The sequence below is a fragment of the Podarcis cretensis genome, assembly GCF_951804945.1.
Source record: "Podarcis cretensis genome assembly, chromosome: 17".
Classification (NCBI taxonomy): domain Eukaryota; kingdom Metazoa; phylum Chordata; class Lepidosauria; order Squamata; family Lacertidae; genus Podarcis; species Podarcis cretensis.
In genome coordinates this window covers 32663789-32678276 of record NC_137187.1, presented here as the reverse complement: position 1 = coordinate 32678276, position 14488 = coordinate 32663789, and the positions used below count along the sequence as shown (strand labels likewise).

The window sequence follows — 14488 nt, the reverse complement described above, 5'->3', positions numbered from 1 at the left end:
CCTTCAAATATTTAAAGGTCTTTTGCTGCCTAACTCCCCATGGGACTCTGAGTCCCCTAAGTCCATGATCGCTCAGAGGAGGAGGGATGGAGGCAGCATCCAGCAGAAAGCAAGGGAGATATTTATTTTTCTGTTGCAACAGAGTTCCTTTCCCTCCTTCCAAGGAGGGAGAGACCCTGAACAAAAGTGTGCAGGAACCTTTAAAGACTTTTGACATTGTGCAACCCCCTTAGTCAAAGACCACCCCAAAATCATCATACATACATCATAGGAGGCAGGTGTTCAGCAGAAATCCTGTCTGCCAGGATACCTAATAATGGTCGCTGGCTGCATTACCTGGGCAGCTTGGCCATTCTTTTGCGATGGTAAATACTTTAGTTCCTGAATCCAGGTCACAGGCTCACCCTATTCATACACAAATACAGTGGTACATTGGGTTAAGTACTTAATTCATTCTGGAGGTCTGTTCTTAACCTGAAACTGTTCTTAACCTGAAGCACCACTTTAGCTAATGGGGCCTCCTGCTGCCGCCGTGCCGCCGGAGGAAGATTTCTGTTCTCATCCTGAAGCAAAGTTCTTAACCCGTGGTAATATTTCTGGGTTAGTGGAGTCTGTAACCTGAAGCATATGTAACCTGAAGCGTATGTAACCCGAGGTACCACTGTACATCCTTAAGACAGGATTTGTAAGCGAAAAGACGATGGGAAGGATTCTGCAGTGCTGGTTTTGGTTTTTGGTCTGGCTGGCCTATGTGCTCCTAGAAGTGGTAAAGGGTCTTCAATGTTTTCGAAGAAACGGTACACAAGCAACCCAGCCCTCAGGAAATTGTCTGTATTTGAAAGGATCTGTTTAGTTGAGAGCCCGTCCTTAAAAGTCACTATACCCCTATTTTGGGCCGTATCATGAGGGAGGAATTTTACCTTGATGATATTTTCAGCTGTCACAAGGCCCCTGGTGACTATTCCAATTTTTTGGGGAATATTTACTTTTCTTTGAGCATATGATGGGTGACCTCTATTTGTGGGAAGTATTGTGAAGGCAAGTTTGTGATTATTTAACGTTAGCTTCCAACAAGTCTGTGTTGTTTTATCTTGATCCTTTTTTGTTATGTTAGGGTACACGGGATTTCTTTGCAATGTCAAGAGAAGGGTTGGTTGCATGGGAGCCGGAATTTCCTTTGGTTTTCCTATTTCCCCACTAGAGGGCTGTGTGTGATCTGCTGGGGCGTGGGGCTTTTCCTCAGAGAAGGCTTTCCCCATTTGCCTCCCTTACTGCAGAGGAATATTTGAGGTCATTGGGAGAGTCAAAATGGCTTCAGGATTGCTCTCCTGTACAATTTCAGACACTTGGTTTACATATTTAGATATGTGCGCATTTATGAATATTCATTCTGTATTTGACACCTTGGAATTCTTACAACGCCAGAAAGAAATGTGGGGCAAAGGGGAGTGTGGATGAGCCTGGAGGTGGGTAAGGCCACAAGGGGGCAGAAGAAGCGCCTCATCTTTGCCCCGCCTGGAGGGGCGGGAAGAAGGGAGGCGGAGATGGGCGCCTGCTGAGCACCTTCTCACCTGCACAGCACAGAAAGAGACGGAGTAGAAAAGGGGAAGGGGAGCGCACGCGCGAGGCCAGGTAAGGAAGGGAAGCCGTGCGCTGCAGGGGGACTCTTTGGAGAGAGGAGATGCTTCGCCCCCGCTGAGCTGCCGTCCGCGTTCCTCGCGGATCTCCAGCCATTCCGACGAGACACGTTTTCTGGCTTTGGCAGCCCAGGTCCTGCGCCAGCTTCCAGCAGTCCAAAGGGCATCCTCTCCGGGATGGGGAGGTGATGCTGTAGGTTCCTGGGCAGCCCAGATCCCGCCGAAGCGCCGCCTCCCTCCCTGGCTCCCCACCCCTCCGCACCTGCTCGGCTGCATTCCTGGCACCTGCCAAAGCAACGTCGGGAAAGTGGCCCCGAGCAAGGCGGAGCGGAGCGCAGAGACCCCCGCAGGGGAAGGAGGATCGGGAGGCGCTCGCTCGGTCGGTTGCTGGGTTTCCTTCTGTGCGTAACGCGGAGTGCCTCGCAGGTTTGTGTGTTAGAAAGGAAAGGGGAGATAAACTATGTAAGTATGCAATCAAGAGGAAATAAATATTACAAAAAGGGCACAGACGCGCGCCCCCATGGGTGTAGCCAAGGGGGCCGGCTGCCTTCCCTAGATCAACAAAAAATATGGAAAAGCATTGAAAGTAATCAATTAACTGAGGTTCTCCCCCCCCCAGCGGAAACCTGCCCCCCAACCAAAGCCTGCCTCCCGTAATGTCCTTTTTTGGGGGTATATTTACCCATAATTCCCCCCCCCAAAGTACCCTACCTTTTAACAACAACAACAACAACAACAACAACAACAACTATTATTATTATTATTATTATTATTATTATTATTATTACTATTTCATACCCCACCCCTCTAGCTGGGTTTCCCCAGCCACTCTGGGCAGCTCCCAACAGAATATTAAAAACACAATAAAACACTGAACATTAAAAGCTTCCCTAAACAGGGCTGCCTTCAGATGTCTTCTAAAAGTCAGGTAAGTTGTTTCTTTCCTTGACATCTGATGGGAGGGCATTCCACAGGGCGGGCACCACTACCAAGGAGGTCCTCTGCTAAATGTTGACAAACCAAGCTGCCCTTATTTTATAATTATTATTTTTTTCAAATTTTGAAATTTACAAACAGTTATCAACCAGCATAGAAAGAGAATTCCGAAGAATCTACTGGACTCCCCTTCTCCCCTTTGTGGATCCTTATATTGACCTTTTCCTCCTGCATCTTGTCTATCAATCCAAATCTATTAAATCTCCATTACATCCGTAATTCAACATTAAATCACAAGTGTTTATTCTAATCCTACTAATAACTTTAATTGTTTACAATGGTTTTAAGGGTAAATTACATCTTTTCCCCATTCCTTGTTAAAATTTTGGTCTTTCTTCCTGATTTCTGATTCTTCTGGTCATTTTTGCCATTTTGGCATAGCCCATCAACTTAATCTGCCACTCTTCCCTGGTAGGGATTCTGTCTTCTTTCCATCTCTGGGCTAGTAACCAGTGCCGGATTTGTGTATAAGTTAAGCAAGCTATAGCTTAGGGCCCCACTCTCTTGGGGGCCCCCAAAAAAATTAAAGAAAAAATACCTGGATGTACATTTCCAAAATATAAGATAAAAACAAATAAAATAAAACCTACATACAGCAAGAGTGTTTTGTGTTGTGTCTGGACCTATTAGGTCCATAAATTACCATATAGCATATATTCAACACAAAAAACAGCAACAAATTGTTGTTGACAAAGAACAGCTGGCCATATAAAGGACCCCATTACCTTCAGTAGCTTAGGGCCTCATCAAACCTAAATCTGACCCTGCTAGTTACATCCGAGCAGCAGTGGTCACGTACATAAATAGTCTGTTCTGATCTGTTGGAATTTCGGCACCTAGAAAAATCAAGCTGCGCTTGTGGCACAGAAAGAAAGTTGGCTGCCTTAGTTTCCCAACACTTTTCTAGTGGACGCAGTCTGGCCACGTCTTCCTGTCAAAGGGCTAGCGCTCTAAAAACATGGACCCTGACCTAGGAAGTGCAGTGAGGAAGACCAACACACTGACTCTGGCAGAATGTATGAACTTTGGCAGACTAGAGACGGCATCATCTTCACTTAATCCCTATACATGCATACTTTGGGATGTGGATGGGTGAGGGGGGAACCAAGTGATAACTAAATGCAAAAAGTACAGTCTCTGTGTTTGTTCTCGCTATATTAAAAGAACAAATGGGCACCAATCTGCCATCAGAAATGGCAACATTTCTTTTAAAAGGAAAATAAAAGTGGGAGGATATCTCAGTCTCCCAGGACACTGTCTTGGAATTTGCAACCTTCTCAAAAAAAAAGGAATACCAAAGCGAAGAAGGGAGGGAAAGAAAGAGAACAATGGGTCCAAATTAGGGGGGGGGGGATCGTGGTCTATGTAACACTCAAGATGCCCATATGGACCATTCATAGCAGCAGTCATGAATGCAAGCATTCTGGTGTTTCTCTTCTTCACACCAGTATTTGGATTGCAGACTGTTGTCTTTAAGCCCTATGGAAATAATGTGCCTAATTGTAATGGGTGGGGCTTGCCACCACAGGGGATGCGGGTGGCGCTGTGGTCTAAACCACTGAGCCTCTTGGGCTTGCCGATTGGAAGGCTGGCGGTTCGAATCCGCACAACGGGGTGAGCTCCTATTGCTCTGTCCCAGCTCCTGCTTACCTAGCAGTTTGAAAGCACCCCAGTGCAAGTAGATAAATAGGTACCACTGTGGCAGGAAGGTAAATGGCGTTTTCATGCGCTCTGGTTTCTGTCACGGTGTTCTGTTGCGCCAGAAGCGGTTTAGTCCTGCTGGCCACATGACCCAGAAAGCTGTCTGTGGACAAATGCCGGCTCCCTGAGCCTGAAAGCGAGATGAGCGCCGCAACCCCATAGTCGCCTTTGACTGGACTTAACCGTCCAGGGGTCCTTTACCTTTCCCGCCACCACAATCCCCACCCCACCCCAAATGCATTCAGTATAACTGGTTATGTCACCTGAAACTTTACTTGCTAAAGATGAGTGTTGTGTTTCTAGCACACAGCTGCCAAGGCTTCTAGGGTTTAGGGGGAAAACAATAACCTCTTTCTCGCACTTGTAATTTCTACTCTCACGTAACCACAGAGCGTTACGTGAAGTCCTGCACTGTTTGAGCTGCAGAAGTGGGAGACAAGGACCCACTGGGGTCTCGTGTTCTCAGAAGGAAGGAAGGCAGAGCAGATGAGGGAGACCACTCTTTCAAAAGTTTGTGCAAGCAGGCAATCTTTTCTGCTGCACCTTGCCCTACTGTGCAAACCGAAAGCAATTAGTGGATTAGGCAGCCCAGATTTGAGAAACTCGGCTATGGCAACACTAGGGCTCTTTCTGAGTCACCCCAAGCAGCATCTCCTCCCATGCTCCCAGTTTCTGTCTGGGGAATCAAAGGCAATCTCTACATACAGGACTTGCCCCGGGGCAGCGAGTGGTGGGATCCCTCTTATTCACCCCAACATCCACTTTGGTTGCAAGCTGGGTCTTAACAGTGACGGAAGCCAGTCTGCAGAACAAAGCTCTCTGATTGGCTGCCTCCTGTGACGTCACAAAGTCACCCTTCATTCTCACGGCAGGTTTTCTGCTTTTTGAATGGTGATAAATGAGAGGCGAGCAATTGGTCAAGGCAGCAAGCATATTCCCAGACGTAAAGAAGCTGCTTTGCGTCGATGTTTGTTTTGGGTCCAAATTGGTTATCTTTCTGCCAGGATCTGGGGGAGACTTGAGTTTGAGTGGAGAAGCAGCAGAGGAAATTATTACAATTATTATTAATTTATTGAGTTTATATACCGCCCTATACCTGGGGGTCTCAGGGCGGTTCACAGAATAAAATCAAGATAAGAAACCACAAAATACCTAATAAAAATAGAAACAACAACCCAATAGCCCCCCCCCAAAAAAAACCCATACATTTTAAAAGGGCGTAGGATGTAAATCAGATCAACCAAAGGCCTGGTTAAAAAGGAACGTTTTGCCTGGCACCTAAAGGAGTCTAATGAAGGTGCCAGGCGAAATTCCCTGGGGAGAGCATTCCACAGGCAGGGAGCCACTGCAGAGAAGGCCCTGTTCTCATGTTGCCACCCTCTGGACCTTTCAAGGAGGAGGCACACAAAGGAGGGCCTCAGAAGGTGATCTCAGGGTCTGGGTAGGTTCATATGGAAAGAGGTGTCCTTGAAGTATTACAGTCCCGAGCAGCTTCACCATATCCCATTGTGCTATTTTTGCACTCAAAATTGCCCCCGGGTATTCCCCCCCCCCCGGAAGAAAATATGTTAGCACTGTTATCTTTCCCATGGAAGTGAATTGGAGTGAGGCAAAAAAAAAAAAAAAGGTGGAAGGGAAAGTAGCCCCCCTCCAGCCGGTCTCCTGGCCCTGATCACAACCGCCAAGACAACTTAAGTGAATGAATAAAAGTGTTCCAGGGACAGTGGAGGGTGGATACACATGACTAATTGGAATCTCATTCCGCCCACTGTTTGAGGAGTTGCAGGGCTGCCAGCACCGTGAGGGAAATTGGAAAGTGAGTCTGTCTGAAGGTGGAATTTTCTTGTTTTGTTGGCCTATCACCAAAGGGCGCCTACTCCAGTTTCAATGTGCACCGGTCTGGCAGGGTGTAGCGGGTTTGGGGGGGAGCCAGTGTGAAGGGAGAGAGTCCAATGTGACCGATTCTGGGGGTGGCGGAGGCTTGCTTAAATTCTTGCTCTCAACCTCCCTCTCCCACTGAGCACACTGTGTCTCTTCTGCCTCCCTCTCCTCCTTGCCTCTCTCTTCCAGAATGTTGCCCTTCACTGACTGGATCCTGGAGAAACTGGCTCTCGAGAAGACCCTGTTCCGGACCATGGCTGTCTCCAGCCTCTGGCTTTTGCTGCTGGCTTTGCTCTTCCGTTCGCTTACAGACGTCTTTGGCATGTGCCACCGCTTTTACGTTAACTGCCAGAGATTGCGTTGCTTCCCAGAGCCCCCGCGTCGCAACTGGCTCCTAGGGCACCTCAACCTGGTAAGTGTGGCCTCTGGAGCTGCGGCTTGGATTGGTCAAGGAGGGGGGGTCTCCAGCTTGGCTGAGGGGAGGGAAAGGAGGGGGCACTGAAGCAGCCATCCCTCCTTGTGGTGGGCAAGGGATGAAGACCGCCATATCTGGGTGCCGATGGCTCGCAAGGCTTGCCTAAATTCAGAACTGCAGGGAGGGCTGGTTGTGCCATTCTAAGAATGTCTTTCAGTCTGAGACACCATCCATCCATCCATTCATTTGTGTTATACAGTGGTACCTCAGGTTACATACGCTTCAGGTTACATACGCTTCAGGTTACATACGCTTCAGGTTACAGACTCCGCTAACTCAGAAATAGTGCTTCAGGTTAAGAACTTTGCTTCAGGATAAGAACAGAAATCGGGGTCCGGCACGCGGCAGCAGCAGGAGGCCCCATTAGCTAAGTGGGGCTTCAGGTTAAGAACAGTTTCAGGTTAAGAACTGACCTCCGGAACAAATTAAATACTTAACCTGAGGTACCACTGTAAATGGGAGGCAGAAATGAGGAGAGAGCCAGCCCAAAGGGCACATGTTTTCAGATTGGGAATGCGCTCTAGCTGGAATGTGAGGAAGGGAGAAAAATTTGTATCAAAAAAAAGATCTTGCTTGCCACAACGGGTACAGGACAGATTGAATGGGTCCTTTGTTCTCACAAACAACTTCCACTCCCAGCTTGCTCAAATGTTGCCGCATCCCCAACCACGGTCCTGTCTTCCTCTTCCTTGCGTTTTCTCCTTGCAGGTTATTTGAACCCAGCTCTGCTCTGCCACAGTTTGGCTTGTCCTCCCAGCAGATTGCTCCCAGCCACAGAAATCATAGAATAATAGAATCATAGAGTTGGAAGAGACCACAAGGGCCATTGAGTCCAACCCCCTGCCAAGCAGGAAACACCATCAGAGCACTCCTGACATATGGTTGTCAAGCCTCTGCCTAAAGACCTCCAGAAATGGCAGAGCTGTGTACAAGTCAGGCAGAGGTTTCTGCTCCCAGCAATTCCCTTCAGAATGCGATAGCAGCAAGACCCGGTCACCTTAATTGGGGGGGTGGAGAGAAATTAAAGGCTCCAGAAACATGCACTCAGCTCCCTTCCTAGCGGGCTCCTTGCTCTTCTTTCCCCAGAACTTCACAGTGCTTCCTCTGTTTTCTCCCTCTGTTTTTCTCCTCTCACCGTCCCTCGCTCGCAGGACTGTTTCAAGGCACACTGTGAGCCCTGGGCCTGGTGACACGTCTCTCAGGAGGCCAGCTTCTTGGCAGGAGCTGCTGAGGTCTTTGCTGAGCTGTTAATGAGCAGGCCGGGCTTCCCTGGAGCATAGTTGCCAAGATGGGACTGGGCATGAACCCAGAGACGACTTTGGGGTAGAGCAGTGCCCATGGCAGGGACATGACAAGGCTATCTCGGGTTTTATTCACACTTTCCAGTCACAGTCTGCACTTTAAAGCTCTGTGTCCAAGTGCGCACGCGCGCTCTCTCTCTCTCTCTCTCTAATTCTGGAGTTTCCCTGCAAAAAAAACACTGTTTACCACTGAATCAGAGCTGATGGCAACCTGTGGATAACCTCCATATCCTTTTGTGATCCTTTTGTGTCATCCTTTTGTGGTGAAAGCTGTGGGGCGAAAAAAAAGAGCACTCAGTCACTGAGGATAAACCCTCATTTGCTTGCCTTTGTTCCTGGCTGTTTGCATGGGTATGTCTGTCAAATTATCCCCCAGAGGTTCATAGGCTTGGGCCCTTTGCCCCACCCAATCAACCCCTATGCACTCATCATCCTCATTCCTAGGGGCGGAGGAGGAAGGGGGGCCAGTGGGGGTGGGCCACCCCGGGTGTCACCACTGAGGGGGGTGGCAAAATGGCGGGTGGCACTCACCACGGGGCCTGCAGCGTGCCCAAGCCACACATCTCTCCTGGGAGTGACGTAGTGGCTTGGGCACCCGCAGGCCCCACGCTGCCCCAAACGGTCCACCCGCCGCCTCCCCCTCAGCTGTAGGGCAGCTGAATGGGAGGAGGCCCCACTGTGCTGGTCCCGTGGGTTAACCGTGAGGCGAGGTCCGAGTCCAGTGTGAGGTCGGGGGTGCAGTATGGAGGCAGTCCGTCAAAGATGAAGCGGGGTCCAAGGCAGGGAGTTGGGTGAGGTCAGGAGCTCCGGCAGAGAGGCAGGACAGGGTGCAGGCAGGAACTGGCTACCAACAATGTTGCTTCTACAACTTGGGACTGGGGCTGGCTGGCTTTTTATCTGCCCTGAGGCATAGGGCGGCCCCTGTCCACAGGTGACTCGCCTCTCCTGGCCTGGAGGCGAGCACTCCTCCTGCGGGAACTTAGTTCCCTCCGCCTCTCTGCCCTGAGCCTCTGCAGCTCAGGAGAGGCTGGAGGGTTACCAGACCCAGAGGCAACCTCAGCTTCCCCTGACAGGGCTGAGAGTGGAGCACCTGTAGGCAATGGGTCCTCCATCACCTCAGGAGCCAGAGCAGACTCAGCTGGTACCTGCACCTGAGGATCCAGCACAGGTGAGGACCCTTCAGGCTCAAGCCCCAGCCCTGGCTCAGCTGGTTCTGGAGGCGGGGAATCCTGTGCAGGCTGGGGTTCCTCAGGTTCAGCCTCCGAGTCTGAATCCCAGGCCATCACACCCACAGAGCACCTTGCCGCAGCTGCCCCCCCCCAGGCAGCTGGCCCCGCCTCTGGGTGCAGGGCACACACACCGCCCCAGGCACCCGATTGGCTTGCTCCGCCACTGCTCATTCCCCCATCCTTCCCCCCACCCAGGGCTTAGGGATGGGTGGCAACAGTGCTTTTCTCTGAGCATAAACAAGGGTACGCAGTGCCAGCCCCATTTTATCTAGAAGAAAAGCACTGGGTGGCAGTATATGCCTCCTTAAGCAATGCTCTTGTCTCTTTAGCATCTCTAGTGAATATGAAGCACCACTCTGGAATTCTGAGAAAGCTGCTGGCTTTGGGACTCATTGCTGCCTACCAGCTGCTGTATGTATAGTCACCCACACAGCCAGTGGGAACATCGGTGCCCGTCCCACTGAGATGAACGGGGCCTTTGCCAGACCTTGAGATGCCCCACAGCAAGCTCGTTTTATGAAGTGCCACCTCTTTCCTCTTGTTCTTGTTGCAAACCTTGGCCGGCATCCATCGCTCCCTTTGCCTCGTTCTTGGCAGTCCTGCCACTTGGACAGTGATGCCATTAGATGTGGTTGGACCTTGGACTTAACAGCCCCACATGGGTCTCTCTCTCTATGTCACCTATTTCCTTTGGTGGCCCTCTTCCTCATTCTGCTGGCTGGTGGGCTTCGGACTTAGCCCCCAGAATCCTGTCCCAATGGCACCGCGGCCCCTGCTGGTGCCCACACTCACTGCCTCTGTTGCTTCCAGGTTTTGCCCTGTGATGAGGGTTTGGCCAAAGTCTCCGAGCTGGTAGCCACCTACTCCCAGGGATTTGTGACGTGGATGGGGCCCTTCATACCGCTCATTTCCTTGGTTCATCCTGATTATATCAAGCCAGTTGCAACAGCCTCAGGTACTGTGGTGGTAGATTGTGGCAAGACTCAGAGTCGATCGCAGGCCCAAGAGCATTCAGTAGCGGCCATCTTCTCCAGGCGTGAATGATGGAGTTTCCATAGCGAAAGGTGGACCTTGGCCAAATACATGGTCTCATGCTGGTATGAAGTTGTTTCCCCCACCCCTCAGACCAGAGTTTCAACACAGGCACTGAACTGACGGGGGGGGGGGGGAAGGCAGGATGGGAGTGAAGGAAACAGTGTTGAGATGAGAGATGCAATAACTTTAACCATGATATTGTATTGTGATTGAAACCAGCTTGCCCACGTGCTGAGATCTGCTGAGGCTGTTCTCTAAGGGCCCTTCCCAACTGGAAGTGCTCCGAATAACAACAAAGCAGAAGACTTTGTTTTATTCATTTAATAATGAATTAGCACATGTCTTACTTAAAGAAGTGCAGCCGGTGCCTACATTCGATTCTTGTTTTGTTTCTAGATTAGGGCGTTTTGCTTTCTTGGACATTTAAATTTGTGGTCATTTTTAGTGGCCGCCTTGTATTATCCTTAATGCAACAATTTTATTGTGTTTTTAGGGTTTCATTACCACCCAGGAATCTGTTGAGGAAGGGTTGAGCGGCCCTTCACCCCCCCCCCCAAAAAAAAGGACAGAAAATTGCATGTAAAATGTACTGATTTGCATATATAGATGCAAAGTTGTTAATGATTGATTTAATGCAGGACATCTTGCCGTCTTGTCAAAGGCTAACTGGGTGAACTGCGTGTACCCTTTCAGTCTGCTGTCCAGTAGCTAACTATTGATAGACAACTCCTTCCTCCTTAGGATTGATTATCCTCAAACCAGACTTAAACTGAGTAACATGACCACCCTAGTGAAAGGGCAGTATACAATGTTTTAAATGAAGAAGCAAACAAAAATAAATGTAACACTGCAAGTATTTTTTTCATTTTCTTATGGTGGATTTTCAGGATGGTTTTATTATTATGAATAGGTTGTGTGTTAATGATTCTATCTAGCTGCAGGAGGAATAATAATTATTGTTATCTATGATATTTCTGTGCCACGCTTCATTCAAGGATCACAGGGTGGTTGACAGCAGTGGCGTAGCGTGGGGGGTGCAGGGGGGGCCGGCCGCACCGGGCGCAACATCTGGGGGTTAGGGAAATCCATGGGTTAGGGGGCGCAAATCCATGGGTTAGGGGGCGCAAATTACTTGCCTTGCCCTGGGTGCTGATAACCCACGCTACGCCACTGGTTGACAGTACAGTGGTACCTCGGGTTACAAACACTTCAGGTTACAAACGCTTCGGGTTACGAACTCCGCTAACCCGGAAGTAGTACCTTGGGTTACGAACTTTGCCCCAGGATGAGAATGGAAATCGCACAGTGACAGCACGGCGACAGCGGGAAGCCCCATTAGTGAAAGCGTGCCTCATGTTAAGAACGGTTTCAGGTTAAGAATGGACCTCTGGAATGAATTAAGTTTGTAATCCGAGGTACCACTGTATAACAGAAAAACACAGAAATACACAACAGCATAGCAAACAATGACCAGAACACATACACACCTCACAGACATAGCTTAAAGTCGCGTGGCTTGGGCGCATTGCAGGCCCCATGGTGAGTGCCGCTCGCCATTTTGTCAAACCCCTCCCCCAGTGGGGACACCCGAGGCGAACTGTACCTACTGCACCTCCCTTGCTACGCCCTCTATGCCCTGACCGGGACCACTGCAAAGTGGTGCCACTGCCCCCCTAACTTGGGAAGCTGTTCCAGAACGATACCATGGTTGATGGTTTCAAAAGCTGCTTAGAGGTTGAGGAGAATTTACAGGGAGACATTTTCCCTGTCTCTCTCCTGACATAGGTCATCATACAGGGTGACCAAAGTAGTTTCTGTGTCCAAACCAGTCCTAAACTCCAGCTGAAATGGATCTAGCAATACGATAAGCCGTGGTGATGACAGAGAGAGTTCCTAAGGAGCCATGATTGTGAAAGGCGGACCCTTTCAAGCACAGGCAGGGGTGCTAGACGGTAATGAATTCAGCATCTTATAGGAAGGCAGCTAGGAAGTGGGTTTCAGTTCAGATGCTGAAGCTAAGACGATTGATTTGATCGAGGAGTCAGGGCAGCAGCCTCTAAGCGATTCCTGCGTCCGTTCTTGAGAGAGAAGGGGAATATGATGTGCCATCGATCAGAGAACGGCTATCACTGACTGGCAGGATTCCCCAAATCCCTCGCTGGTAAAACACTGGTTGCCCTAGATTTGGTGTCATGAATAATGGAGGTTATGACACATAGCATTTCCTGGCCACGATCCAAACACAGCTGGAGCCTCAAGGGTATGACCTTTGAAGTCCTGGTTTTTCCCGAAGCAGGCCTTCTTTGCTTGCTGCCTCATGTAGAAGTAAAGCACAGAAGTGAACAGATCTTTGGAGTCCAGGCACTTTTGGAGCCAGCAGTGGTGTAGTGGTTAAGAGCGGTAGTCTTGTAATCTGCGGAACCGGGTTCACGTCTCCGCTCCTCCACATGCAGCTGCTGGGTGACCTTGGGCTAGTCACACTTCTCTGAAGTCTCTCAGCCTCACTCACCTCACAGAGTGTTTGTTGTGGGGGAGGAAGGAAAAGGAGATTGTTAGCCGCTTTGAGACTCCTTAAGGGGAGTGAAAGGTAGGATATCGAGTCCAAACAACTCCTCCTCCTCCTTCTCAACGCCACATCCGCCTCTTATCTCGTTCTCCCAAGATGATCAAGGTTGCTCATTATTGTGAACACTTGCAGAAGCTTTCCAGCGTTTCCCTAACCCTACCTGGCACAGGAGCCAACTCCAGGGGGCCGTGGGTGCTTAGGCACCCACAATAATATAATCGTGGGGGCTTGGCACCCACAAAGTCAATGAGAAAAGCCGGTAGGCGGCAGTGGCTCTCTTCTCCGACGGCTCTCTTCTCCGAGAGAGAAGCAGTTCAGCCCTGACCTCTGCAGCCAGCGAACGAAGCACCCTTTTCGGACGGGGGGGAAGGCCTCAGACATGGAGGCACGGTCTCTGAGTGTTCCCCTCCTTGTGGAAAAGGGTGACTCGCTGGCTGCAAAGAGGAGCCGCCTCCACGCGGACATGCAACATCACACACACACGTCTGCACGTGGTGCGTGTGATGTCAAATGCACTATGTGCAGGCATGTGTGTGTGACATCGCATGTCCACGTTGTGGCAGCGGGCACCCACAAGCCTGAGTTGGCACACCTGCTTCCTGGAGATGCCAGAGGCCTTTTGTAAACAAAGCAAGCGTTTCAATATTGGACTATGCCCCCTGGCCAGCTAGTCACTTTCTAGCTAAGGTGCGTGTCTAAAGAAGACACCACAGCTTTTTAGCTTCCTCGTTTTCCTATCACACTTGTCATAGGAACAGTACCAGTTCTCTCTATAACTGCAACCTTTCTCAACCTTTGATCCACAGGCATTGTTGGATTACAACTCCTACCATTCCTAGCCAGCATGGCCAGCGGTCAGGAGTAGTAGAACTACTGTCAGATATAACGGGAGTTGTAGTTCAGTAATATCTGGAGGGACGCGGGTGGAGAGAGGGATGCGGGTGGCGCTGTGGGTTAAACCACAGATCCTAGGACTTGCTGGTCAGAAGGTCGGTGGTTTGAATCCCCGCCACGGAGTGACCTCCCGTTGCTCAGTCCCTGCTCCTGCCAACCTAGCAGTTTGAAAGCACATCAAAGTGCAAGTAGATAAATAGGTACCACTCCGGCAGGAAGGTAAACGGTGTTTCCGTGCACTGCTCTGGTTCTCCAGAAGCGGCTTAGTCATGCTGGCCACATGACCCGGAAGCTGTACGCCGGCTCCCTCGGCCAATAAAGCGAGATGAGCGCCACAACCCCAGAGTCGGTCATGACTGGACCTAATGGTCAGGGGTCCCTTTACCTTTTTAATATCTGGAGACCCAAGGTTGAGAATGGAGAGGTCTAGTATATTGCATTTTGTCTTTCCTTCTTTTTCTGCTTGGTTCTTCTTGCGGGCTGCCATCTTTCCCCCTGGCACACGGAGAGAGTTAATATCGCTTCCATTCCAGGAAGGCTTGGGCCTTGCAATTAGTCATTAGCCTGGAAGCCACTGGTGATGAGGAATTACACACAAGCGAGTGAATGGGTTGGTGGACAGAGCATGGAGTGTGCCATCTCCCCACTGTACCTACAATCGAAATGCGACAAGCTGGAGCTCTCCGACCTCAGGACTCTTAACTAACTGTTTCTTTGCAGGCTAGCAAGCTTTTTGCGTTATTTACTCACACAGATCTTGGGGAGCAGGCTGA

The 14488-nt window shown here is 50.0% G+C and overlaps 1 protein-coding gene and 1 long non-coding RNA gene across 5 annotated transcripts in view; one reads left to right on the top strand and one right to left on the bottom strand.

Annotated features, from left to right (window-relative positions):
* LOC307206562 overlaps positions 1–14488 on the bottom strand; it is a 96246-nt gene that overhangs the window by 35572 nt on the left and 46186 nt on the right. The window lies entirely within an intron of this gene.
* Positions 1–14488, top strand: part of CYP4F22 (cytochrome P450 family 4 subfamily F member 22) — a 59431-nt gene that overhangs the window by 10543 nt on the left and 34400 nt on the right. The window contains exons 1-3 of one of the 4 annotated variants that reach the window (XM_079959517.1): positions 1571–1632; positions 6405–6627; positions 10031–10175. In XM_079959517.1, coding sequence (XP_079815643.1) covers positions 6406–6627; positions 10031–10175 — 367 coding nt within the window. In that variant the 5' untranslated portion in view covers positions 1571–1632; position 6405. Of the gene's footprint in view, positions 1–1570; positions 1633–1938; positions 2064–6404; positions 6628–10030; positions 10176–14488 lie in introns of those variants that run through there. The other 3 variants (XM_079959516.1, XM_079959514.1, XM_079959515.1) reach the window with 3 other exon arrangements.